Source organism: Ranitomeya variabilis, chromosome 2 (genome assembly GCF_051348905.1).
Source record: "Ranitomeya variabilis isolate aRanVar5 chromosome 2, aRanVar5.hap1, whole genome shotgun sequence".
NCBI classification, from domain to species: Eukaryota; Metazoa; Chordata; class Amphibia; order Anura; family Dendrobatidae; genus Ranitomeya; species Ranitomeya variabilis.
In genome coordinates this window covers 313,255,679-313,281,951 of record NC_135233.1, presented here as the reverse complement: position 1 = coordinate 313,281,951, position 26,273 = coordinate 313,255,679, and the positions used below count along the sequence as shown (strand labels likewise).

General features: G+C 41.0%; 1 protein-coding gene and 1 long non-coding RNA gene across 6 annotated transcripts in view; one reads left to right on the top strand and one right to left on the bottom strand.

Annotated features, from left to right (window-relative positions):
- Positions 1–26,273, top strand: part of AFF2 (ALF transcription elongation factor 2) — a 706,159-nt gene that overhangs the window by 400,029 nt on the left and 279,857 nt on the right. For all 5 annotated transcript variants that reach the window (XM_077285241.1, XM_077285245.1, XM_077285243.1 and 2 more), the window contains exon 4: positions 12,612–12,656. In XM_077285241.1, the coding sequence (XP_077141356.1) occupies positions 12,612–12,656 (45 nt within the window). The remainder of the gene's footprint in view (positions 1–12,611; positions 12,657–26,273) is intronic.
- Positions 9,683–26,273, bottom strand: part of LOC143805694 (uncharacterized) — a 38,767-nt gene continuing 22,176 nt past the window's right edge. The window contains exons 3-4 of the long non-coding RNA XR_013221305.1: positions 12,856–13,115; positions 9,683–9,746 (exon numbers count right to left, since the gene is read on the bottom strand). This is a non-coding gene — a long non-coding RNA (uncharacterized LOC143805694). The remainder of the gene's footprint in view (positions 9,747–12,855; positions 13,116–26,273) is intronic.

The following is a 26,273-nucleotide window of genomic DNA, read 5'->3' as shown; positions in this document are numbered from 1 at the left end:
GCAAGACATATAATAGTTTGTGAGGTCACAAAGGAATCTAAGGTAAAGTCTAAAAAACTAAAGGCTTTTTCGTACCTTAGCTAATGTAAATGTTCATGAATCCACCATCAGGCGGACATTGAGCAACAATGGTGTTCATTGCAAGATTGCAATGAGAAAGTCTCTGATCTCAGCAAAGAACATTGCTTCCATTCTATATTTTACTAAAGATTGCTTGCTTAAGCCAGAAAGCTATTGGAACAATGTTTTGCTGAAACGAGAGAAGAAAATAGAGATTTTTGGTTTAAATGAGGAGAGTTATTTGGAAAAAGAAGAATTCTGCATAAGCACATCATTCCAATGGTGAAACATGTTTCCGGTAGTATCATGATTTGGGCATGTAATTCTACATCTAGGCCAGGACGGCTTGCAGTTATTGATGAAACAATGAATTATGAATCATACCAGCAAATTCTAAAGGAAAATGTCAGAACATCTGATTATGAGCCGAACATCATGGGAATATTGGTCAGGCAGCAAGACAACAACACAAAGCCCACAACTATTGTTACAGAAGACTAAAGTTAAAGTTTTGAAATGGCCAAGTCAAAGTTCCTTCTTTAATCCTATCAAAATGTTGTGGAAAGACCTGAAGCAAACAGATCATAGGAGAAAACCTCAGTAACATAACAGACTTGATGCTGTTTTGTCAAGGTGGTGCACCAATTAGACGGACATTCTACCCCTGAACTTGGCCTGGAGCTGCCTTCTGGGACTCTCCTCCTGTATTTCTATTGTCCCTATTCACTCTCTTGACAAAACTGAGGCTTTGAGAAAGACCGTGCCTGGTCGAAACCTTAACCCTGTTGTCCGCAATCACCCTTTTTTTCTTTGGAAAAATTTTTGGTGGTGTCTGTACACGTGAATAAAGCCACTAAACTTTCTACATAAATGCAAAGACTTGAGTGTGGCTGTTTTTCTCTTGTATATGTGTAAGAATTATAAACTGAAAGCAAATGTTAGAGGAATCAAAGTCAATGCGTTCCAGGAATAAAAGATAGGGACGGAGATGTGTACTACCTGCCGGAATTAGAAAGCTAATTCGAAAGATGTTAATATGTATATGTTCTACCCTAATAAGTGTGTGTAAATACAAGATAAAGAGGCAGATATGATGATGGTCAGCCATCCCAATCCAACAAATACATTTCATCATGAGATAGTCAGATGTAATATTGTGTTCCAGCTTAAAAAAAAATGCATTCAAAAACAAGATAAGAAGTGGAGTCACAATACACAGGAGAGTAACTAAAGAAAAAGAAAAAATAAGGTAAAAAAATGGTAACAAAGAAAAATAAAACTAAATGATCTAAAGACATATGGTTGTAGGTGAGTACGCACCAATGGCACACTACCCACACTGTGTGTGGAATGAAAAATGAAGGCGAGTGCAGTGGGTGGGCAGTCACCAGCAACTGGATGCAAGAGCCAGGTGGAAGCAAGTGCACATCCACTGCCCCGGTAATGTCAAGTGGGGAAAAACAAACATACAAAGTTATGTTATCAATATTTTATCCTCTCCTATTCCCTCTCTTTTTCTTTTAAAAGATATATAAATTTCAATTCTGCTGAAAAAAGAATAGTTCAGCAGGCAATGTGCCCAAATAAACCATGATAGTAAGGGGTAATAAAACTGGAGATAGAACTCTTTTAATGCTTACCCCCTAATTTTGTATACTAAAAGGGTGAAACACAACAGCAAGTTATGCTGCAGGATTTCCAAAGCTATTCACTTATTGACTTGTAGGATTGCTACTTTCAATAGGTGGCGTGAGATTTTAAGTCCTCGTCCTCTCTGAATAGACAGTCTGCATAACTAATTTCACAGAAGAGCATGCAAGGCGTTTAAATCTCCTCATACTGGCATGTCACTCTCCATAAAGAGAAAACGTACCCCTTAGATTCCAGTCTCAGCCTCTCTCTCAGCCAAATCAGTTGTCATACTTTGCACTACGAGGGGCAATACCCCAAAACACCGTATCTGCAAATTGAGATTCTGATTTGGCTTTTATCCTAAGTCATATTGCAAAGCTCATTAAAGGGTTGATATTCACTTGTGGGATCACTACTTCCAATAGGTCAAGGACCTGTGCAGTCTTTAACCCCTTCCCGACCTGTGACACAGCGTATGCGTCATGAAAGTCGGTGCCTTCCCGACCTGTGACGCATATGCTGTGTCACAGAATGATCGCGTCCCTGCAGATCGGGTGAAGGGGTTAACTCCGATTTCACCCGATCTGCAGAGACAGGGGGAGTGGTGCTTCAGCCCAGGGGGGGTGGCTTCACCCCCCCGTGGCTACGATCGCTCTGATTGGCTGTTGAAAGTGAAACTGCCAATCAGAGCGATTTGTAATATTTCACCCCAAAAAACGGTGAAATATTACAATCCAGCCATGGCCGATGCTGCAATATCATCGGCCATGGCTGGAAAACCTAATCTGCCCCCACCTTACCCCACCGATCGCCCCCCCAGTGCTCCGGTGCGCGGTCTGCCCCCCTAATTCGTTCTGTCCGCTCCTCCGTCCTCCTGTCCGCTCCCCCCGTGCTCTGATGCCCCCTCCCTGTGCTCCGGTCCCCCCCTGTGCTCCGGTCCCCCCCCCGTGATCCGATCACCCCCCCTTCATACTTACCGGGCCTCCCGATGTCCGTCCGGCTTCTCCATGGGCGCCGCCATCTTCCAATATGGCGGGCGCATGCGCACTGTGCCCGCAGAGTCTGCCGGCTGGCAGATTCATTTCAGAAGTATTTTGATCACTGCGATATAGCCTATCACAGTGATCAAAATGAAAAAAAAGTAAATGACCCCCCTTTATCACCCCCATAGGGACAATAATAAAAATAAATATATATTTTTTTTTTTTCTGCTAGGGTTAGGGTTAGAACTAGGGTTAGAATTAGGGTTAGAATTAGGGGTAGGGTTAGGGCATGTGCACACAGTGCGGATTTGGCTGCGAATCCGCAGCGGATTGCCGCGGATCCGCAGCGGATCGGCCGCGGATCCGCAGCGGATTGGCCGCGGATCCGCAGCGGATCCGCAGCGGATTGGCCGCGGATCCGCAGCGGATTGGCCGCTGCGAATTCGTAGCAGTTTTCCATCAGGTTTACAGTACCATGTACACCTATGGAAAACCAAATCTGCTGTGCCCATGGTGCGGAAAATACCGTGCGGAAACGCTGTGTATTTTCCGCAGCATGTCAATTTTGTGCGGATTCCGCAGCGTTTTACACCTGTTCCTCAATAGGAATCCGCAGGTGAAATCCGCACAAAAAAACACTGGAAATCCGCTGTAAATCCGTAGGTAAAACGCAGTGCCTTTTACCTGCGGATTTTTCAAAAATGGTGCGGAAAAATCTCACACGAATCCGCAAAGTGGGCACATAGCCTTAGGGTTAGGGTTGGAATTAGAGTTAGGGTACCGTCTCACAGTGGCACTTTGATCGCTACGACGGTACGATCTGTGACGTTCCAGGGATATCCATACGATATCGCTGTGTCTGACACGCAGCAGCGATCAGGGACCCTGCTGAGAATCGTACGTCGTAGCAGATCGTTTGGAACTTTCTTTCGTCGCTGGATCTCCCGCTGTCATCACTGGATCGTTGTGTGTGACAGCTATCCAGCGATGCGTTCACTTGTAACCAGGGTAAACATCGGGTTACTAAGCGCAGGGCCGCGCTTAGTAACTCGATGTTTACCGTGGTTGCCAGCGTAAAAGTAAAAAAAAACAAAAAAACGTACATACTCACATTTCGGTGTCCTTCAGGTCCCTTGCCGTCTGCTTCCCGCTCTGACTGTCTGCCGGCCGGAAAGTGAGAGCACAGCACAGCAGTGACGTCACCGCTGCTCTCTGCTCTCACTGTACAGCGGCACTCAGTCAGAGCGCGAAGCAGACGGCAAGGGACCTGAAGGACACCAAAATGTGAGTATGTACGTTTTTTTTTTTACTTTTACGCTGGTAACCACGGTAAACATCGGGTTACTAAGCGCGGCCCTGCGCTTAGTAACCCGATGTTTACCCTGGTTACCCGGGACCTTGGCATCGTTGGTCGATGGAGAGCGGTCTGTGTGACAGCTCCCCAGCGACCACACAATGACTTTCCAACGATCACGGCCAGGTCGTATTGCTGGTCGTGATCGTTGGTAAATCGTTATGTGAGACGGTACTCTTAGGGTTGGAATTAGGGCTAGGGTTGGAAATAGGGTTAAGATTAGGCTTGTGGTTAGGGTTAAGGATAGGGTTAGGGTTGTGTTGGGGTTACAGTTGTGGGTAGGGTTGGGATTAGGGTTAGGATTAGGGTTGGATTTAGGGTTACGGGTGTGTTGGGGTTAGGGTTGTGGTTAGGGGTGTGTTGGGGTTAGGGTTATGATTAGGGTTATGGCTACAGTTGGGATTAGGGTTAGGGGTGTGTTGGGGTTAGTGTTGAAGTTAGAATTGAGGGGTTTCCACTGTTTAGGCACATCAGGGGTCTCCAAACACAACATGGCGCCACCAATGATTCCAGCCAATCTTGCGTTCAAAAAGTCAAATGGTGCGCCCTCCCTTCCAAGCCCCGACGTGCGCCCAAACAGTGGTTTACCCCCACATATGGGATACCAGCGTACTCAGGACAAACTGGGCAACAACTATTGGGGTCCAATTTCTCCTGTTACCCTTGCAAAAATAAAAAAATACTTGCTAAAACATAATTTTGAGGAAAGAACAATTATTTTTTATTTTCACGGCTCTACGTTATAAAACTTATGTGAAACACTTGGGGGTTGAAAGTGTTCACCACACATCTAGATAAGATCCTTTTGGGGTCTAGTTTCCAAAATGGGGTCACTTGTGGGGTGTTTCTACTGTTTAGGCACATCAGGGGCTCTGCAAATGCAACGTGACGCCCGCAGACCATTCCATCAAAGTCTGCATTCCAAATCGTCACTACTTCCCTTCCGAGCCCTGACGTGCGCCCAAACAGTGGTTTACCCCCACATATGGGGTACCAGCGTACTCACAACAAACTGGGCAACAAATATTGGGGTCCAATTTCTCCTGTTACCCTTGTGAAAATAAACAATTGCTTGCTAAAACATCTTTTTTGAGGAAAGAAAAATGATTTTTTATTTTCACGGCTCTGCGTTGTAAACTTCTGTGAAGCACTTGGGGGTTGAACGTGCTCACCACACATCTAGATAAGTTCCTTGGGGGGTCTAGTTTCCAAAATGGGGTCACTTGTGGGGGGTTTCTACTGTTTAGGCACATCAGGGGCTCTGCAAACATAACATGATTCCCGCAGACCATTCCATCAAAGTCTGCATTCCAAATCGTCACTACTTCCCTTCCGAGCCCCGCCATGTGCCCAAACAGTGGTTTACCCCCACATATGGGGTATCAGCGTACTCAGGAGAAACTGGACAACAACTTTTGGGGTCAAATTTTTCCTGTTACCCTTGGGAAAATTAAAAAATTCTGGGCTAAAAAAATATTTTTGAGGAAAGAAAACACATTTTTTATTTTCACGTCTCTGCGTTATAAACTTCTGTGAAGCACTTGGGGGTTCAAAGTGCTCACCACACATCTAGAAAAGTTCCCTTGGGGGTCTAGTTTCCAAAGTGGGGTCAATTGTGGGGAGTTCCTACTGTTTAGGCACATCAGGGGCTCTGCAAACGCAACGTGACGCCCGCAGAGCATTCCATTAAAGTCTGCATTTCAAAACGTCACTACTTCCCTTCCGCTCCCCGACGTGTGCCAAAACAGTGGTTTACCCCCACATATGGGGTATCAGCGTACTCAGGAGAAACTGCACAACAACTTTTGGGGTCCAATTTCTCCTGTTACCCTTGGGAAAATAAAAAATTGTGGGTTAAAAAATCATTTTTGAGGAAAGAAAAATAATTTTATATTTTCATGGCTCTGCGTTATAAACTTCTGTGAAGCACTTGAGGGTTCAAAGTGCTCACCACACATCTAGATTAGTTCCTTGGGAGGTCTAGTTTCCAAAATGGGGTCACTTGTGGGGGAGCTCCAATGTTTAGGCACACAGGGGCTCTCCAAACGCGACATGGTGTCCGCTAATGATTGGAGCTAATTTTCCATTCAAAAAGCCAAATGGCGTGCCTTCCCTTCCGAGCCCTGCCGTGCGCCCAAACAGTGGTTTACCCCCACATATGGGGTATCATCGTACTCAGGACAAACTGGACAACAACATTTGGGGTCCAATTTCTCCTATTATCCTTGGGAAAATAAAAAACTCCGGGCTAAAAATCATTTTTGAGGAAAGAAAAATATTTTTTTATTTTCATGGCTCTGCGTTATAAACTTCTGTGAAGCACCTGGGGGTTTTAAGTGCTCACTATACATCTAGATTAGTTCCTTGGGGGGTCTAGTTTCCAAAATGGGGTCACTTGTAGGGGAGCTCTAATGTTTAGGCACACAGGGGCTCTCCGAACGCAACATGGTGTCCACTAACGATTGGAGCTAATTTTCCATTGAAAAAGTCAAATGGCGCGCCTTCCCTTCCAAGCCTTGCCGTGCACCCAAACAGTGGTTTACCCCCACATATGAGGTATCGGCGTACTCAAGAGAAATTGCCCAACAAATTTTAGGATCCACTTTATCCTGTTGCCCATGTGAAAATGAAAAAATTGAGGCTAAAAAAATTTTTTTGTGAAAAAAAAGTACTTTTTCATTTTTTACGGATCAATTTGTGAAGCACCTGAGAGTTTAAAGTGCTCACTATGCATCTAGATAAGTTCCTTGGGGGGTCTAGTTTCCAAAATGGGGTCACATGTGGGGGAGCTTCAATGTTTAGGCACACAGGGTCTCTCCAAACGCGACATGGTGTCCGCTAACGATGGAGATAATTTTTCATTCAAAAAGTCAAATGGCGCGCCTTCCCTTCCGAGCCTTGCCGTGCACCCAAACAGTGGTTTACCCCCACATATGAGGTATCGGCGTACTCAGGAGAAATTGCCCAACAAATTTTAGGATCCATTTTATCCTGTTGCCCATGTGAAAATGAAAAAATTGAGGCAACAAATTTTTTTTGTGAAAAAAAAGTACTTTTTCATTTTTACGGATCAATTTGTGAAGCACCTGGGGGATTAAAGTGCTCACTATGCATCTAGATAAGTTCCTTGGGGAGTCTAGTTTCCAAAATGGGGTCACTTGTGGGGGAGCTCCAATGTTTAGGCACACGGGGGCTCTCCAAACGCGACATGGTGTCCGCTAAAGATTGGAGCCAATTTTTCATTGAAAAAGTCAAATGGCGCTCCTTCGCTTCCGAGCCCTGACGTGCCCACAAACAGTGGTTTACCCCCACATATGAGGTATCAACGTACTCAGGACAAATTGGACAACAACTTTTGTGGTCCAGTTTCTCCTTTTACCCTTGGGAAAATAAAAAAATTGTTGCTAAAAGATCATTTTTGTGACTAAAAAGTTAAATGTTCACTTTTTCCTTCCATGTTGCTTCTGCTGTTGTGAAACACCTGAAGGGTTAATAAACTTCTTGAATGTGGTTTTGAGCACCTTGAGGGGTGCAGTTTTTAGAATGGTGTCACTTTTGGGTATTTTCAGCCATATAGAACCCTCAAACTGACTTCAAATGTGAGGTGGTCCCTAAAAAAAATGGTTTTGTAAATTTTGTTGTAAAAATGAGAAATCACTGGTCAAATTTTAACCCTTATAACTTCCTAGCAAAAAAAAAATTTCTTTCCAAAATTGTGGTGATGTAAAGTAGACATGTGGGAAATGTTATTTATTAACTATTTTGTGTCACATAACTCTCTGGTTTAACAGAATAAAAATTCAAAATGTGAAAATTGCGAAATTTTCAAAATTTTCGCCAAATTTCCGTTTTTTTCACGAATAAACTCAGAAATTATCGACCTAAATTTACCACTAACATGAAGCCCAATATGTCACGAAAAAACAATCTCAGAACCGCAAGGATCCGTTGAAGCGTTCCTGAGTTATTACCTCATAAAGGGACACTGGTCAGAATTGCAAAAAATGGCAAGGTCATTAAGGCCAAAATAGGCTGGGTCATGAAGGGGTTAAGTCAGGTACATGGATCAAGTCATGAGGAAACCTGTAAAAAGCCAATCTTCGCTGATGCTTGAAGGTACTACAGAATTTAGTTTAAGACGTTTGTAATGCAGCAGGTTATTGAAGCTGTGGTTTTTCTGAAAATCTCTGTACCAAGTGTTTTCCCATTCCGAATAAGCCTGAGGTCCAAAAATTCTACTGTAGAAGGAGAAATATGGTAAGTAACATGTATTTCGAGAGCGTTCTTTTTAAGCTCCGCAATGAAATCTTCACATTCCTCCTTGAATCCAGTCCAAATAAAAAAAAATAAATCAGTGCATCAAAACCAATGTAAAACAAACTGCTGAAATGAATCAGAAGGATTCATGTGTGCCCACTCCAAAAAGAGGTTGGCAAAGGAGGGGGCACAACATGCACCCATTGCTGTACCAGAGATCTGTCAATAAAAAACAACAATCAAAGATTAAACAATTGTGCGTATGACGAACTGAATCATGCATTTGATTTGCACTGCTTTGTGAATTAAAAAAATGAATGACAGCTGCTATATCATGGTGATGACAAATATTGGTATAAAGGGACTCAACATAAATGGTGATGTTATAATTTTAGTGACAGCGCTTCCTGTCTTAGCAGTGGACACTGCAGACTCTCACACAGCGCGCTGCCACACAGATCTCCTCTATCCAGATGACTGATGAAGGTCAGGTTTTGACCGAAGTTTCTTTTTTTCTGGAATTTCTTCCCTCAATAAATAAGTTCTTGAACACACCTATACCAGTGCCAAGTATTTCTACATCATAGCTGATGGATTTGGTTATCCTAATTGTGCACAACCAGAATTCCAGAAGTGCCGTGTTTTTCTAATTACTTCGATACACAGACATCACAGCTTGTTATCGCAAATTATTCTTTATGTGAGGTAAATCATTTTCCTGCCTGTTTTTAAAAAATGTTTTACTTCAGAGAAAGAATTATTTGCAATCCTATGCTGTAGTGTCTATGTACTCTCTTTTGCTACCCCCCTAATCCAATTTGTGTGTTGGTGTCACAACACATGTTGCTCATAAGCTCAGGTATCACATCATATGGCCCTAGCCAATCCCCTTGTTTCCTATTACTAATCAAGTCTAACTCGCTTTTTAACATGAAGATTCCAAATAAAGCAATTTTACCCAAATTCTGGCATAAAGTGAAAAGTTGCATCGTTTTTGGCACAATTCTTGAACTTGTGCAAACGTTTTGTGACTTTTGGCGTTTTTACCATAGTTAATCCCAGCTACACCAAAATGGGTGGTGCTGAGGCTTGATGAGTTAATTCATGACAAGCTTTGGCATCTATTATCCCAGAAATCGTACCCCAGGCAGATGCATGCCTGTCATCAGACACTCCAGAATCATTATGGTTTCATAGGTTTTTTCAAGATTGAAGGTGGACTTAAGTCCATCACGTTCAACGTATAGCCAAACATGTTGATCCAGAGGAATGCAAAAACCTCACAGGGTAGACACTAATAGCTTAATGTTAGGGGAAAAAATCATTCATGACTCCACAAACAGCAAAATGACTAAAAGTGGTGCACCTCTTCATGAATCGGGAGCATCTGACTCCGCAAACGCTCCCTCGTCAAGGCTAGCCAGGAAATTGTCGGTCTTGATGAATCAGGGCCTAAGTATCTAAGGTTAATTATAGAACATTTTCACTATAAAACAACATAAAAACAGCATGCAAAATTTTACGAAATTCTTACAGTTTTCTAGGTGACATTCATGACATACTGCAAGAGATGAGGTGAGGTGGTTTTGCATTTTGAAATCGGCAGCAAAATTTGCATGATTGCTACTATAGATTCTCTTGTGGATTTGCTGACCTTTTTTTTCTACAGCAAAGCCACTATGAGGACATACAGTCATATGAAAAAGTTTGGGCACCCCTATTAATCTTAAGCTTAATGTTTTATAAAAATGGTTTATTTTGCAACAGCTATTTCAGTTTCATATATCTAATAACTGTTGGACACAGTAATGTTTCTGCCTTGAAATTAGGTTTATTGTACTAACAGAAAATGTGCAATCTGCATTCAAACAAAATTTGACAGGTGCATAAGTATGGGCACCCTTATCATTTTCTTGTTTTAAATACTCCTACCTACTTTTTACTGACTTACTAAAGCACTTTTTTTGGTTTTGTAACCTCATTGAGTTTTGAACTTCATAGCCAGGTGTATGCAATCATGAGAAAAGCTACTTAAAGTGGCCATTTGCAAGTTGTTCTCCTGTTTGAATCTCCTCCGAAGAGTGGCATCATGGGCTCCTCAAAACAACTGTCAAATGATCTGAAAACAAAGATTATTCAACATAGTTGTTCAGGGGAAGGATACAAAAAGCTGTCTCAGAGATTTAACCTGTCAATTTCCACTGTGAGGAACATAGTAAGGAAATGGAAGAACACAGGTACAGTTCTTGTTAAGGCCAGAAAGGCAGAGAAGAAGAATGGTGAGATCAGTCAAGGACAATCCTCAGACCATCTCCAGAGATCTGCAGCATCAACTTGCTGCAGATGGTGTCACTGTGCATCGGTCAACTATACAACGCACTGTGTTTTTTTGCCACCATGAATTATGCCTTTTTGTATTACCAAACAACTCAATCTTGGTTTCATGAGTCCACAGGACCTTCTTCCAAAAAGAAATTGGCTTCTCCAAATGTGCTTTTGCATACCTCAGCCGACTCTGTTTGTGGCGTGCTTGCAGAAACGGCTTCTTTTGCATCACTCTCCCATACATCTTCTCCTTGTGCAAAGTGCGTTGTATAGTTGACCGATGCACAGTGACACCATCTGCAGCAAGTTGATGCTGCAGATCTCTGGAGGTGGCCTGAGGATTGTCCTTGACTGATCTCACCATTCTTCTTCTCTGCCTTTCTGATGTTTTTCTTGGCCTGCCACTTCTGGCCTTAACAAGAACTGTACCTGTGTTCTTTCATTTCCTTACTATGTTCCTCACAGTGGAAATTGACAGGTTAAATCTCTGAGACAGCTTTTTGTATCCTTCCCCTGAACAGCTATGTTGAATAATCTTTGTTTTCAGATCATTTGACAGTTGTTTTGAGGAGCCCATGATGCCACTCTTCAGAGGAGATTCAAACAGGAGAACAACTTGCCAGTGGCCACTTTAAGTAGCTTTTCTCATGATTGCATGAGAAGTTTGCATGAAGTTCAAAGCTCAATGAGGTTACAAAACCAAAAAAAGTGCTTTAGTAAGTCAGTAAAAAGTAGGTAGGAGTATTTAAAACAAGAAAATGATAAGGGTGCCCATACTTATGCACCTGTCAAATTTTGTTTGTATGCAGATTGTACATTTTCTGTTAGTACAATAAACCTCATTTCAAGGCAGAAACATTACTGTGTCCAACAGTTATTAGATATATGAAACTGAAATAGCTGTTGCAAAAAAAAAACATTTTTATAAAACATTAAGCTTAAGATTAATAGGGGTGCCCAAACTTTTTCATATGATTGTATCCTTTTTATTTCTTGTTTTACAGTGAGATATGTACGTGTCCATAGGTGGCAGAAGGAAGTCTATTAGTCTCAACAGTGTGGGATTTCACTGGCCATACAACCGTACAATATCTTTACAGGATCTCCTTTATATATTGTTATACTCTTTGTATATTAAAGTTCTGTTTTATAAAGAAGATATTTATACTGCAATTTGGAACTGTACCTTATAGAACAAATATAATTTGCATTGTATGAGTCCTTCTTCCCTTCATATCCCTTGCATTGCATACATTTAGGCTAGGGTCAGTCGGCAATAGATTCTCTCATCCAAGAGAATCAGGACGATTATGCAAATGACACTCTGATGAAATTCTGATCAGAGTTTGACTATACTGTGATCTATTTCTCTCGGATGAGAGAATAAGAGGACCTTGTGAGGAGAAGACGGAGGACCGTTTATCTTCTCCATTGTGTCAATGCATGGAAAATGGACTGCACTCAGGTGTCACACAAATGCAGTCTGATGATTATCACGCACTCATTGATTTGCATGGCCGAGTGCGATGTGACTATTGGATCAAACGCAGACAGCCTATGTCCAAGTAAAAAATTGGACATGTGTAAGGCCCCATAGAATAACTTTGGTCCAAGTGCATGTTTTGTCTGGTGGCATTCGGACCGATAATACGGCCGTCTGTATGAACCCTTAGCCAGTACATCTGTATACCAACTTTGATAATTTTTATTTTAAAATCAATAAAGTAAATGTATCACTTTTTATTGCTGGTAAGTCTGATCTTTTATGGACCAAAAACAAATAAATTATTAAAATGTTACATTTGTTTAATCTGAAAAAACTTGATTTTTTGTTTGATATTTGTACTTAAGAAGTTTAGATACTATTTCGTATTATTATTTTATTATTTTTATTACTAATTTTACTTATTTTATGTCCATTCTTTAGTTCTGCCTCTATTGTTTTATTGTACTGTTTCTATTTTTCTTCCCATCAATAACACAATTCTTTCTTTACACAGGTTGGTCTTCCGAACGATCCCAGTTGTGTTGAAGAAATCTTACGGGTAAGTTTTAAAGTTTGCCATAAATCATGACTTTTTGAAGGGTTCTTTAAACTACTTTAATTGTGGAACAAACCAGTACAGTGATAATTTACAGTGTTTATAGTGATTTTTAATAGTACATAAAACATGTCACCATAACAGGAGCAGCACTTGTAATATGTCTCAGAATTCAATAAATCAAGAAAAATGTGGCTATAACCTGAATAATTGTTTCTGACTCTGTATTCCTACTTGTTACTTCAAGGTTTCTTGTCACAGACTTTGGTGTCAGCCGGGAATGTGCTTGTCTGAGCAATGGGATTTTCTAAATATAATAAAACTTGTATGTCGGGAACAAGTTTCTGTGGAAAGCACTTTCTTCATGTCTTTCATGCTCATTTCAAGTGGCCAAAGACACACACTTGTAATTGATGTCAAGGCATTCCTGTTTTTGTCTGTATTCTGCTGTCCTTAGACCTCCTATAAGTAAAGACATAAATCATTGTGACATTCAGGCTACAATGCAGAGTTGAAATCTATCTATTTATTAAAGAATTCTTAAGACTAAAGAACAAATGTATTTACTAGAATGGAGCTTTGATAAATTGTAGATTGATTTTGGATTGATTTCATTGGCACTTTGAGTGAATTGACTGCAGTAATGAGCAAAATGTAAAGATCAATTGACACCTTTTTACTGATCGCCATAATAACACAGAGGAAGACTAGGAAATTCCAATATGCAACTGGTTAATTAAGTCTTTAGAAATGTTCAAAAATAATCAGCAGACCTTAAAGAAGCATTCCATCAAAGTTCTTATCCTCTTGGCATATTGCAGTTATCATGTTATATATCACTGTGTACTTGCAATTGCTCATTTTGCCTTTCTTCCCAGTAAATTCTTCTATTTTCCATTAGGTCTGTGATATCACGTGATTGAAAACTGTCTAGCTGAATCCTTTTAAGCTCTATGTAGAGACAGGTAGTGTGTTTTCCCATCATGAGTCATCATTAGAATGACAATTCTACATCACTGTCATTCACCCGAGCTCCATCTCTACTTCAACTCCTGACACAGCTGCTAATCTCCTCCCCCCTGCCAGGGACTTTGCAGTGATGTAGAATTGTAGTTCTAATGATGACTTGTGCAGGGAAAATAAACTTCCTGATTTTACATAGCGCTTAGAAGGATTCAACTAGTCTGTTGATGTCATAGCATAGACCTAATAGAACAGAGAAGAATTAACTTGGTAGAGGAGTAAAATGAGCAATTGTAAGTACACAGTGCTATATGATATGATGATTGTAGTATATTAAGAGGATATAACCGTTGATAGGAGTGCTTCTTTAACTCCTAAGATTGAATTAAAAAATGTCTGTTCTTTTGATATCTTCTTTAGTAAATTGTATTCCCCCAAAAAATCTGAACCAGTTTTTACACAACTCTGCATTGTCCCATTCATCTGTCTTTCTAAACTCTGCATTTATGTTTGTAGTTGCGGTTGTGTCCCTGCATACAGTGATACTGCCCAATAAGTGATGACAATGCCTATTTGCAATTTTAGATGAAAAAAATTCAGTCTGCCCTCTGGAGATTAGTGATGCACGTGTCCAGGGAATAGTGTTCCCAAATAAATCCCTAGTAATAATAATAATAATAATAATAATCTTTATTTATATAGCACCAACATATTCCGTAGCGCTTTACAGTTTAACAGTTTCAAACACAACAGTCATGGGTAACAATGTTAACAATACAGTAATAAAGCAAAATAAGACAAAATAAGACGACCCTGCTCGTGAGAGCTTACAATCTACAATGAGGTGGGGAGATACAAAGTACAGGTGTGTATTTACAATGATGTATTTACAATGATGGTCCAGCCATCTTCAGGGAGTGGGGGGTAGATGGAGATAGTGAATGGGCTACACACACACAAACATAAAATGAATTTGATTAGGGAACGTGATAGGCCGCTCTGAACAAATTAGTTTTGAGCGAGCGCCTAAAACTATGCAAGTTGTAGATGGTTCTAATATCTTGGGGTAGAGCATTCTAGAGGATTGGCGCAGCACAGGGGAAGTCTTGGAGTCGGGAGTGGGAGGTACGGATTAGTGCAGAGGTTAGTCGAAAGTCGTTTGCAGAGCGCAGTGGTCGGATAGGCCAATAGACAGAAATGAGGGAGGAGATGTAAGGGGGTGCCGCACTGTGGAGAGCTTTGTGGGTGAGAACAAGTACTTTGAATTGTATCCTGTAATGAATGGGCAGCCAGTGTAATGACTGGCGAAGAGCGGACACATCCGAGTAACGATTAGCCAGATGGACAACCCTGGCTGCCGCATTAAGGATAGACTGGAGAGGGGGAAGTCGCATGAGGGGGAGGCCAATTAATAGAGCATTACAGTAGTCCAGACGGGAGTGGATTAGGGTGACAGTGAGAGTTTTTGTTGTTTCCATGGTGAGAAAAGGGCGGATTCTAGAGATGTTCTTTAGGTGTAAGCGGCACGAGAGGGCAAGAGATTGTATGTGGGAGGTGAAGGAGAGATCAGAGTCAAACATAACACCCAGACAGCGTGCCTGCTGCCGAACTGTTATTATGGTGCCACCCACGGAGAGGGAAATGTCAGATTTAGGGAGGTTAGTAGAAGGCGGGAGCAGAAGAAGTTCAGTTTTGGAGAGGTTGAGTTTCAGATAGAGAGCGAACATGATGTCAGAGACTGCGGACAGACAGTCAGTAGCGTTCTGTAGTACAGCGGGGGTAAGGTCAGGGGATGACGTGTATAGTTTTGTGTCATCAGCATAAAGATGGTACTGAAAGCCAAATCTGCTCATGGTCTGTCCAATTGGGGCCATGTAGAGGGAGAAGAGAAGGGGGCCAAGGACTGAGCCCTGAGGTAGCCCGACAGTGAGAGGAAGAGGAGATGAAGTGGAGCCGGAGAACAGAACACTGAAGGAGCGTTCAGAAAGATAGGAAGAGAACCAGGAGAGAGCAGTGTCCTTAATGCCTAGTGACTGGAGCCTAGAGAGTAGGAGAGGGTGGTCAACCGTGTCGAAAGCTGCATAAAGATCGAGGAGAATGAGCAGAGAGTGGTCACCGTTACATTTTGCTGTCAGAAGGTCATTGGTCACCTTGATGAGTGCAGTTTCTGTCGAATGTAGGGGGCGGAACCCGGACTGTGAAGGGTCTAGGAGGGAATGAGTGGAGAGGTAACGGGTAAGGCGGGAGTAGACTAGGCGCTCCAGGAGTTTTGAGATGAAGGGGAGATTGGAGACCGGTCTGTAGTTGTTTGTGCATGATGGGTCAAGGGTGGGTTTTTTTAGTAATGAAGTAATGATAGAGTGTTTGAAGGAGGATGGGAAAATGCCAGAGGAGAGGGAGAGATTAAAAATTGTAGTTAGGTGAGTTGTGACGACTGGAGAGAGAGACTGGAGGAGGTGTGAGGGAATGGGGTCGGTGGTGCATGTAGTCGGACGTGAAGAGGAGAGGAGCTTGGAGACTTCTTCTTCTGTGATGGGATCGAATGTGGAGAGTGAGCCAGGGGAGATGCAGGGAGGAATGGGAGTCATTGCACTTGGTGTCTGAGAGCGGATTTCCTGACGGATATTGTCTATTTTCTCTATAAAGTGGGAGGCCAGGTCATCAGCACAAATGTCTGTGATAGGGTCTTGTGCTTTTGGCCTGAGGAGGGAGTGAAAGGTGTTAAAAAGTTTCTTGGAGTTGTTGGATAGTGAGGAGATCAGGGTGGTGTAGTAGGACTGTTTGGCAAGGTGAAGGGCAGAGTTATAGGTCCTTAACATAAATTTGAAGTGTACGAAGTCTTCTGGGGTGCGAGTTTTCCTCCATAGGCGTTCAGCACTCCTAGAGCATCGCTGGAGAAATCGGGTTTGCGATGTGAGCCAGGGCTGTTTCACTCTGTGTTTGGAGGTTCTGAGGGTGAGGGGAGCTACTTGGTCTAGGGTGCTTCTAAGAGTGTCATTGTAGTGATGTACAGCCAGATCAGGACAGGAAAAAGAAGAGATTGGGGACAGTGATGAGTGTAAGGAGTCTGAAAGTGTAAAAAACGATTGGCAGTCCACTTGTTTTCAATCAAATTGTATTATATATTGTCAACTTTGTGACACGTTTCGGCTATACAAAGCTTTTTTTTTTCAAACATATAAAAGTTAGTAAATAGATCATATCCTTAAATATCTCTCTGGGGGGGTACATGACATCATCTCATTGCTTTTTCTTGAGTATGCATGATCAGTAATAATTCAGTCGATATTTGCCAAGTTATTCATACAATTCTAGGAAGAATAACAGAGGAACTGCACAGGACAGAGTTTTAAGAAAATAATTGTTATTCCATAGGACATACAATTATTTGATAAACCAAACATGTCAGGAGTGGTGACAGGTTCTTTAAAAGATATTTTCATATAAATTTGCACATCCATTTTTTCTGATAGAGACCTCCAAACCCTTTGAATAGATATTGGGTAATATTTAAAAATTCTGGCTGTCACAACTTTTATCAGCATGTAAATGTGCCCTAAAATATCTTTTTCATAAAGGCCAGGACCTAAATTATTGGATTTTTATACATAATCTTTTAAAAAAACTAATAAAAGAACAGCACAGATATTAGACAAATCTTTTCTTTTTATTTAAAGGGAGTCTGTCGACACAAAATAACAATTCCAACCAAGCACAGGGACTCTGTGCTCCCTTGGCGTGGCCAAATAGTTCAGTACAACTTCCCACCTACTTGTTTTCCATCTATCTCTTCCTTTCCTTGTCTCTTGTAAACCAAAGCTGTCAATCAATGAAGAAGGGGGCAGAGGTAGATGGAAGAGAAGTAGGTGGAAAAGTGCATAAAAGAGTGCCCCGAGCGCCTATGCGTGGTTTGAGCAGCCATTTTGTACTGACAGACTTCCTTTAAATGATTCTTGTAATTAGAAGTCTATTTCTAGTTTGCTTCTGGTTATATAAAATATCTGGCTACGTTTCCATGATGTTTTTTTGGTATTTTTTTTACTCTGCGCATTTTCAAAAAAATGGAAGTAACCTATTTTACTTAATGGGTTCAGAAAATCTGCAACATCAAAAACTCATCAAAGCTCATCGTGGGAACGTAGCCTAACACTGCTTCTTACTTTTGTAGCAGGCATATCTAATTTCTCAGCAATTACAGGACAGAAGGGGTGTCCGATTATAGCAATATTTAAGTCTTTGAATGGAAATGTAAGAGTTAAAATGATGGAAATAATGAGTTTGATAGATTACAGTATGTAGATAATGCCGATACCAGGTAGCAAATAAGTTTACACATGAAACGTCACTCTAAGGGCTCATGATCATAGTCGTATTATGGCTCCATGTATGAACCAAATATTTTGTTATACAGACCAGATAGAATCCGGTCCTGTGAGATCAGGAAGGTCTTTTCTGATATCAGAAGATGAAATCTGAAATGCCTACTTAGCACTATATACAGTATATGGCTCCAGGCCAGGGGCGGACATATCATTAGTGCAACCTGTGCAGCCGCACAGGGGCCACAAAGGTAAGGAGTCCCATATCAGCCTCTAAAGCAGGTAGAATTGTGCATTATGATGAGCTGTTGGGCTACAAAGTGCCCATATATTGTTTTCGTACAGGGGCCCTTTTCTGTTTCTGTCCACCAGTGCTCCAGGTGTAACTCAAATCTTAGTCTCCATTTCAAAATCTGGGACAGGGCTCCTCTATCCACTGTCATTTATAATGCATTGGTCTTCTTATGTGGCAACAATATGGTTTTATGGAGTTAGAATTAGATAATGTGTGGTACTTTATTTTGCATTACTTTGCCCCATTATTATCTTTTTCAGTTGATTTACGCCCTTTTCAGGGAAACCACTACATGACATTTCTTGTTAACCAGCCCAATGGGCTTTATAGTTGGCAGCAACAAGACTGATTTCCAATAAACCCACAAAGTGCCCCATGGACCCTCCATGAACAGTACAGGCTCTTATCATATGAAGTAGAGAGCAATGTATCTTTTTGAATTTCTACCTGTAAAATGTAATATTCTTTTGACATTTTTTTTAATTTATATTCCTCCAACCAATGAGCATGATTGGTGCATTCATACTTTTCTAGTAGCTTTGAAATGGTTATTATATCACCGGGTGTGGGAGAAGTTCTTTAAATTAAAGTTTCAATTAACTGTGTGAACAGAGTCATTTTTTCTCGCGTCCTGCCAACTAGATGCAATAACCCTGCACTCTATAAATATATATCAACGGACAAAAATGCCCTTGACAGTCGAAATTACATGTGCAATTTCCATTTTTTGTGTGCTGTTTAAAGCGCTAATGGATTTCATCAGCCCCATCTCTATTTGATGTGACTCTTTCATGTAACACAATTAGCAGGTAGAGACCTTTATTTGCTCCTCCATCATTTTCCCAGTAAAATAGGAACTGACATTAAGGGAGATGCTAAAAGTTTCTTCTAGTAAGTGTAATATAAAAGGTAAGCTGTCCGCAGAGGTTAGGTTACACATTCGCGTAGTAGCTAAAAGGGCTTTAAAATATTTTCATATGGATTTTATAGGGGGTGGTGGTGAGGATGACACGGGATAGGGCAGCTAGAAACTTGCCGACATGATGTGAATTTACAATGATAATCCAGACGTCACTGGGAAAGTGAGTAACAAGCTAAAAAGCCTAGTGAATCATGCGGACCTGTCAAATGGAAGAACACGGAAAGTGATGATGTCAAACAGTCGTAGCTTAGCAACCTGGCATTAGGCTGTCGAAAGACTTCGTGAGTGAAGGCACTTTTAAATAGCCTGGTAAATAAATGAACTTTATATATTTTAGTTATACGATGGAACAAAGAAAGTACCAAGAGAAATATTGGGTTTGTTCTTGAAACTGTGTTATTTACCGTTGGAAAATATGGCCTTTTTTCTAGCTGGCATTGCTTGCCCACTTATGCACTCTTCTGTCAGCAATCCATTGATTGCATGGCATGAAGTATTGGCCATGGTGAAAGAAACCTATAGTTTATCTGAAATCTGTTAGCATTTAGATTTCTTGTCTGCAAACACATTTTCGAACCACAATAGCATTTTATTGTTGGAACAGTCTTTGTTACTAAGCCGTTCGTCAATAATCTTAATAACACAGAAGCCGTAGCTGAGAAAAATGGCTGCCACTCACATGTCAGAGTCTGGAGAACGCCAGCTATTAAGTGTTAGAAGACAATTTAATAGACAAGGTGATGGTCGCTTTTATTTAGACCGCAAACATTTCAGATGTCCTTTCATATATTTTACACAGTGCCGGTGGTTTAACCAGTAGAGTACATGTCTATTGTTGAAGCCCTAATCACATAGTGTGAAAATTGCCACACGTTTTACAATCAGCTTCTTCATATGTAGCACAGAAAAGAAAGAAGAAAATTTGAAAAACTTAAAAAAATGGCTTTCTATGATTGAAAAGAGAGCTTGAAAATTATTTTTTTTCCCATTTTCTAGAAAATGTGAATTTTGCTTTTTGTAAATTAACTCCAGTAATAGCAAATAGGTCTTTACTCAAGTTCTATGGTCTCTGATGGTCTTTGCGTACTTGATTGCAGCGCTAGTGTGTCATACATTCATCGGCCTGATTTGGATGGTTGGTATAGAAGAGTCATCATGGCTGTGGAAATGAAACTGAAATCTGATGGGGTATCATCATGGGATCTCTGGGGGTTTTGAATATGAAATGTGGCAATTTTGTTGTTTGATATTTTTATACATATATGGATGGTATTGTCTTTTTTCAGAAAATTAGATTGATTATATATAGAACTCCCATAAGAGTAAAAGGAGAGAGAAAAGGATACACTACTGCCTCTTGACTTATAGCAGTCATGGCACTAGTAAAGATGAGGGATCATAGACCCCTTAGTTCTGGACATAGGTGCGAGTCCTATTTGTGGGACCATGTCTCTCACACACTTATGGACATAGGTACAGTGTCTTGCGAAAGTATTCGGCTCCCTGGAACTTTTCAACCTTTTCCCACATATCATGCTTAAAACATAAAGATAGCAAATGTAAATTTCTCAGGTCTTTTGCAGACTCCAACAGGTTTTCTTCAAGAATGGTCCTGTATTTGGCTCCATCCATCTTCCCATCAACTTGAACCATCTTCCCTGTCCCTGCTGAAGAAAAGCAGGCCCAAACCATGATGCTGCCACCACCATGTTTGACAGAGGGGATGGTGTGTTCAGGGTGATGAGCTGTGTTGCATTTACGCCAAACATCGTTTGGCATTGTTGCCAAAAAGTTCGATTTTGGTTTCATCTGACCAGAGCACCTTCTTCCACATTTGGTGTGTCTCCCAGATGGCTTGTTGCAAACTTTAAATGACACTTTTTATTGATATCTTTGAGAAATGGCTTTCTTCTCGCCACTCTTCCATAAAGGCCAGATTTGTGCAGTGTACGACTGATTGTTGTCCTATAGACAGACTGTCCCACCTCAGCTCTAGATCCCTGCAGTTCATCCAGAGTGATCATGGGCCTCTTGGCTGCATCTCTGATCAGTCTTCTCCTTGTTTGAGATGAAAGTTTAGAGGGGCTGCCGGGTCTTGGTAGATTTGCAGTGGTATGATACTCCTTCCATTTCAATATGATCACTTGCACAGTGCACCTTGGTATGTTTAAAGTTTGGGAAATCATTTTATATCCAAATCCGGCTTTAAACTTCTCCACAACAGTGTCACGGATGTGCCTGTTGTGTCCCTTGGTCTTCATGATGCTCTCTGTGCTTCAAACAGAACCCTGAGACTATCACAGAGCAGGTGCATTTATAAGGAGACTTGATTACACACAGGTGGATTATATTTATCATCAATAGGCATTTAGGACAACATTGGATCATTCAGAGATCCACAATGAACTTCTGGAGTGAGTTTGCTGCACTGAAAGTAAAGGGGCCGAATAATATTGCACGCCCCACTTTTCAGTTTTTGAATTTCCACAAAAATTTAAAATAACCTATAAATTTTGTTCAACTTCACAATTGTGTTCCACTTGTTGATTCTTCACCAAAAAATTACATTTGGTTTCTTTATGTTTGAAGCATGATATGTGGGAAAAGGTTGAAAAGTTCTAGGGAGCCAAATACTTTTGCAAGGCACTGTATATCTTTGATATATACATAACTTTTAAGATTAGACTTCATTATTAAAGCTGGAAACAAACATTCAGTTTTTGAACAAAAGGCAGAAATAAACCCAGCAGGAAAGATAAATCCCCATTTTCTACTCCTTTTCAATCCACTAATGGCTTTGGAGTAAAATACTACATCAAAAACTGTGTTTGATACTGCATCAAAAACAGCATGTATGATTCCAGCCGGGTCCAGAACTGCTGAGGCTGCGTCCCTTGTTTCCCGGGAGAAGGCAAAAAGGACTTGACCCGGGGCTCTGACCCGGAAGCTGGTGATGCGGTTATAAGCGAAAGTGCGCACAGCGTCGGGCAGTTTTCCGCCAGCAGTGACAGAAGCAAGGTGCGTGCGCAGTGGGCTCCAAGGGGTGTGCAGCGAGGCCACAAAGACACGTCGATTTAATGCCGGGACGCTGCTGGAGTCCACTGCAGTAATAAGGAAAGAGCCGGGAGCCCTGTTCAGCTAAGCACCACACGCCAGCCTAAGAACCAGGGCAGAGTTCAGGACTGTTCACTGCTGCCTTCCTCATCGGACCATGGTCTACAGTACCCCACCAAAGAAGCAGAGCGCACCAGTGGTTGTCGGCGCTTTAGTCTTGGCAGGAACAGGCAGCATAGAGAGAAGTGCAGCACGCCCAGTAGCTGGCAGAGATCGAGGTGTCGTGTGCTTCATGACCCCGAGTACAGCGCACGTGCCTCAAATAGAGAACCGAGTACTGGATAGACTTTAGTAACCCACCTTACCAGCATATATTTTCCTACTCACGGGAGACCCTGATTGTGCCTTGTTTGCTCTGGCCGCATATGTTCATGGACTAGGGGCTCAGTGGAAGGTACCGGACACCGACCACTGCCACCAGAAGACGGGACATTGATGCCCACAGGGCCACGTTGGAAAAGACGCCGTGCCAGCCGTTGTCGGCACCATTGACTTCATAGTCTTAGGAACAACTGACTTTCTAGCTGGATTAATCAGAACTGCCGCTACCTGATCCTTATATTTTTTAAGTCAGAATATCCTTTGCAAATTATACTGTTTAATCCCCTGTTTAACCCTTTATCTCCCTGTGTTGCATATACCTCTGATAAAGTAAAAACATTAACCCTTGTTCTGCCTCCTGTCCGTCACTACATATGGCAACACGAAACTCCCTACCTAAAAAAAAAACCCACAGCCACCAACCCTCTAAGTATTAGATGAGGAATTTATCATTCACTCTGTATTCCCATGTCACTTTGGAATAAAAAAAGCACAAAATAATGAACCATTGGTGACTACCACTTCTCTTCTCATAATCATTTGATTTGGACCAACTTTTTGGCACATTGGGCCTTTTTCCTTAAATCTTTTACACCAGAAAAGTGGCATAAAAGCTTTAAAAAATTGAACATTTTTGTGCAACGTGAAGTTGCACAAACATATTGCAATTTTTGATCTTTTCAGGCTTGTTTGAATCAGGCTGTTGAAATGGGCGATGTTGGGGAGGACCCGCAGTGGGACATGGGCGAGTTTATCCCACCTGTCCAATTTGTTAAAATAATGGCATTTTGTATGCCAGAAATATTACTCCAGTAATGGACTAGTTTAGCGTTTCTGCAGCGGCACACAAAGACGCATGCTACTTATAAGTTGCAACAAATTTATTAAGTAATGTGCACTTCTTAATGAATTCAGCACCTTGACCTCTTTCAAGACTGGCATATCGAAACCATGTGCCATGCCAGTCTTAATGATTCAGTCTCACTATCTATCTACATTTAAAGCACCACTCCAGCACTGAAAACAAAACAAAATGCTGGAGCGGCACTTTAAGAGCTTTCTCAGAATCAGTGGGGGTCCTAGCAGTTGGACCCTTATTGATCTCAAAGGTTTTTCATGTCCTTTACATAGAGGTTAGTTTTTAAATTTAAAAAAACAAAAACTTAAAGCCTTACTTGCAAGACAAATCTGATATAGGGAGTTAGGGACCCTTTCTCATTATTTTGAACATTACTCATTCTATCAGCTGTTTGTTTCATATTTTTCCCTTTACTCATCTACTAGGTTAGAACATACAATATTCATCTTTCGTGCTTCTAGTTTCTGTAATCATTATTCATTTTTTGGATGTTCTCATCAACCACATTTCTGTCTGCAGTTTTCACAGTTCTGTTATTCATTTTTTCCTTGAATGCAGCAGTAACATTTCTGGATTACACATTGTTTTGTAATGAGGTAAATAGATTAATTATCATTACATCTGCAATTCATAAAACTAGAGCTGAACTTTTACACAATAGTCACTGGCTTCATAACAGCAAACAAATAGACACTCCACAGTATTTAGAGAAAAGAAATGTTTTAGTAGGTTTAATGGAATTATAATACCTGGGTTATGTCTGCTATCTTCATTTACGTGTATCTGTGAAGCAGGTAAAAATCATGTGGATTCATATTAGATTCAGATTTTTTTTTCATCCTTTTTTATATTAAGAATAAATAAAACTCATTCTTTAGGTTTTCCTAGATTTTTCTTTTGAGTCAGAGGTAGTGATGAGCGAGTGTACTCGTTGCTCGTGTTTTCCCGAGCACGCTCGGGTGGTCTCCGAGTATTTATGACTGCTCGGAGATTAAGTTTTCATCACCTCAGCAGCATGATTTACAGCTATTTGCCAGCTTGATTACATGTGGGGATTACCTAGCAATCAGGCAACCCCCAAATGTACTCAGCCTGGCTAATAGCTGTAAATCATTCAGCTGCCATGATGAAAACTAAATCTCCAAACACTAACAAATACTCGGTGGTCACCCGAACGTGCTCAAGAAAACTCGAGCAATGAGTACACTCGCTCATCACTAGTCAGAGGACCTCAAAACATGCCTATGTGGGAAATAGTAGAGAAAAAGAAAATCCTTCCTGACATCAAAATGCCAGTCAAATCATTTCCTTGGATCAAGTGAAACAACATTTTCTCGCTCAGTTTATATAAATCCTGTTATTGCATCAGTCATTACAAACTCTTGGTTGGGTTATTCCAAGGTTTCACTACTTTAACTGTAAAGAACCCTTTTATATATTAATACATAAGAGGTTGTCCTTGGCGTCTGCGGCCGTCGGTCAGAAGTGCTCACTTGCGGAGCTGGTCGTCTTCTGGTAGTGGCTGAGGCTTGGTACTAAACATCTGCCTCCTATTCAAATTTCAGCGCAAGTGAGCACTTCCAGCCGGTGGCCACCGCCGACACCGGTAACAGCTGATTGGCGGGAGTTCCGGGTGTCAGACCCCGGCAAATCATACAATGAAGACCTATTCTAAGCATAGGTCATCAGTAAAAAAGTAGTGGACAGCCTCTCTAAAGTGACCTTAGTACCCTGGCACTGAAAAGTAACTATACATTTGTCACCTTATATAGTCACTCTTCCTAGTCGCCTCTTGCAGCCTCCTCTGTTGAGACTGGTGTTCCAATCCTCTGGCATCCAAAGTGGCCACCACAGTAGCACGAGGAAAGCAGTTTTCGTGGCACCCCTGATAACAATGACCAACTTTTTAGAAAAAAGACAAATGCAAAGTCTCCAAAGAGTTGTAGGTACACTACATGTATGTTGTAGTAAACTATAGCTGTTAGCTACATTTCTATATTATAGGGCCTCTATTTCTGTCCAAACAACATTGTGTAATGGCATATATTTGACATTTCTATTAAATTGACAGATTAATGCAGTATTTGGCTTTGGCTTATAGTATTTGCTTGTTAACTGTTATGCCAACGGATCTACACCATCTGCAGAAGCCAAATCTAAATTGAGTCAGAAATGTAAATACAATTGGCAGTACGCTGTATTTCTTTACCTCCTTGTACTTGTGTATGTTAAATCCTTGCCAGGACTAACTAACAGCAAGAAACACTCAAATATACTTCAAGGTTAGAGGATCAATTGAATATCTTTGTGTTGAACACACAACAGTAATTCCCAATTCGGTTACATACTAATATTGTTTTTTTTCCAAGTGCTTAAAGACTGCTGTATTTCCCCACTGCTAAAAATACAATATTTTCTGTTGTTAGTTGATATTGTATTAGCACCTTAACCACCAGGGGTATTTCAGTTTTTGCGTTTTTGTTTTTGGTCCCCTTCTGCCTAGAACCATAACTTTTTTATTTTTCTGTCAATATGGCCATGTGAGGGCTTGTTTTTGTGAGACAAGTTGTACTTTTGAACGACACTATTGGTTTTAACATATCATGTACTGGAAAACTGGAAAAATATTCCAAGTGTGGTGAAATTGCAAAAAAAAGTGCAATTTCACAATAGTTTTTTACCATGTTCATTAAATGCTGAAGCTGACCAGCCATTATGATTCTTCAGATCATTCTGAGTTCAAAGACACCAAACATGTCTAGGTTCTTTTTTATTTAAGTGGTGAAAAAAATTCCAAAATTTGTAAATAAAAAAATTAAATTGTGCC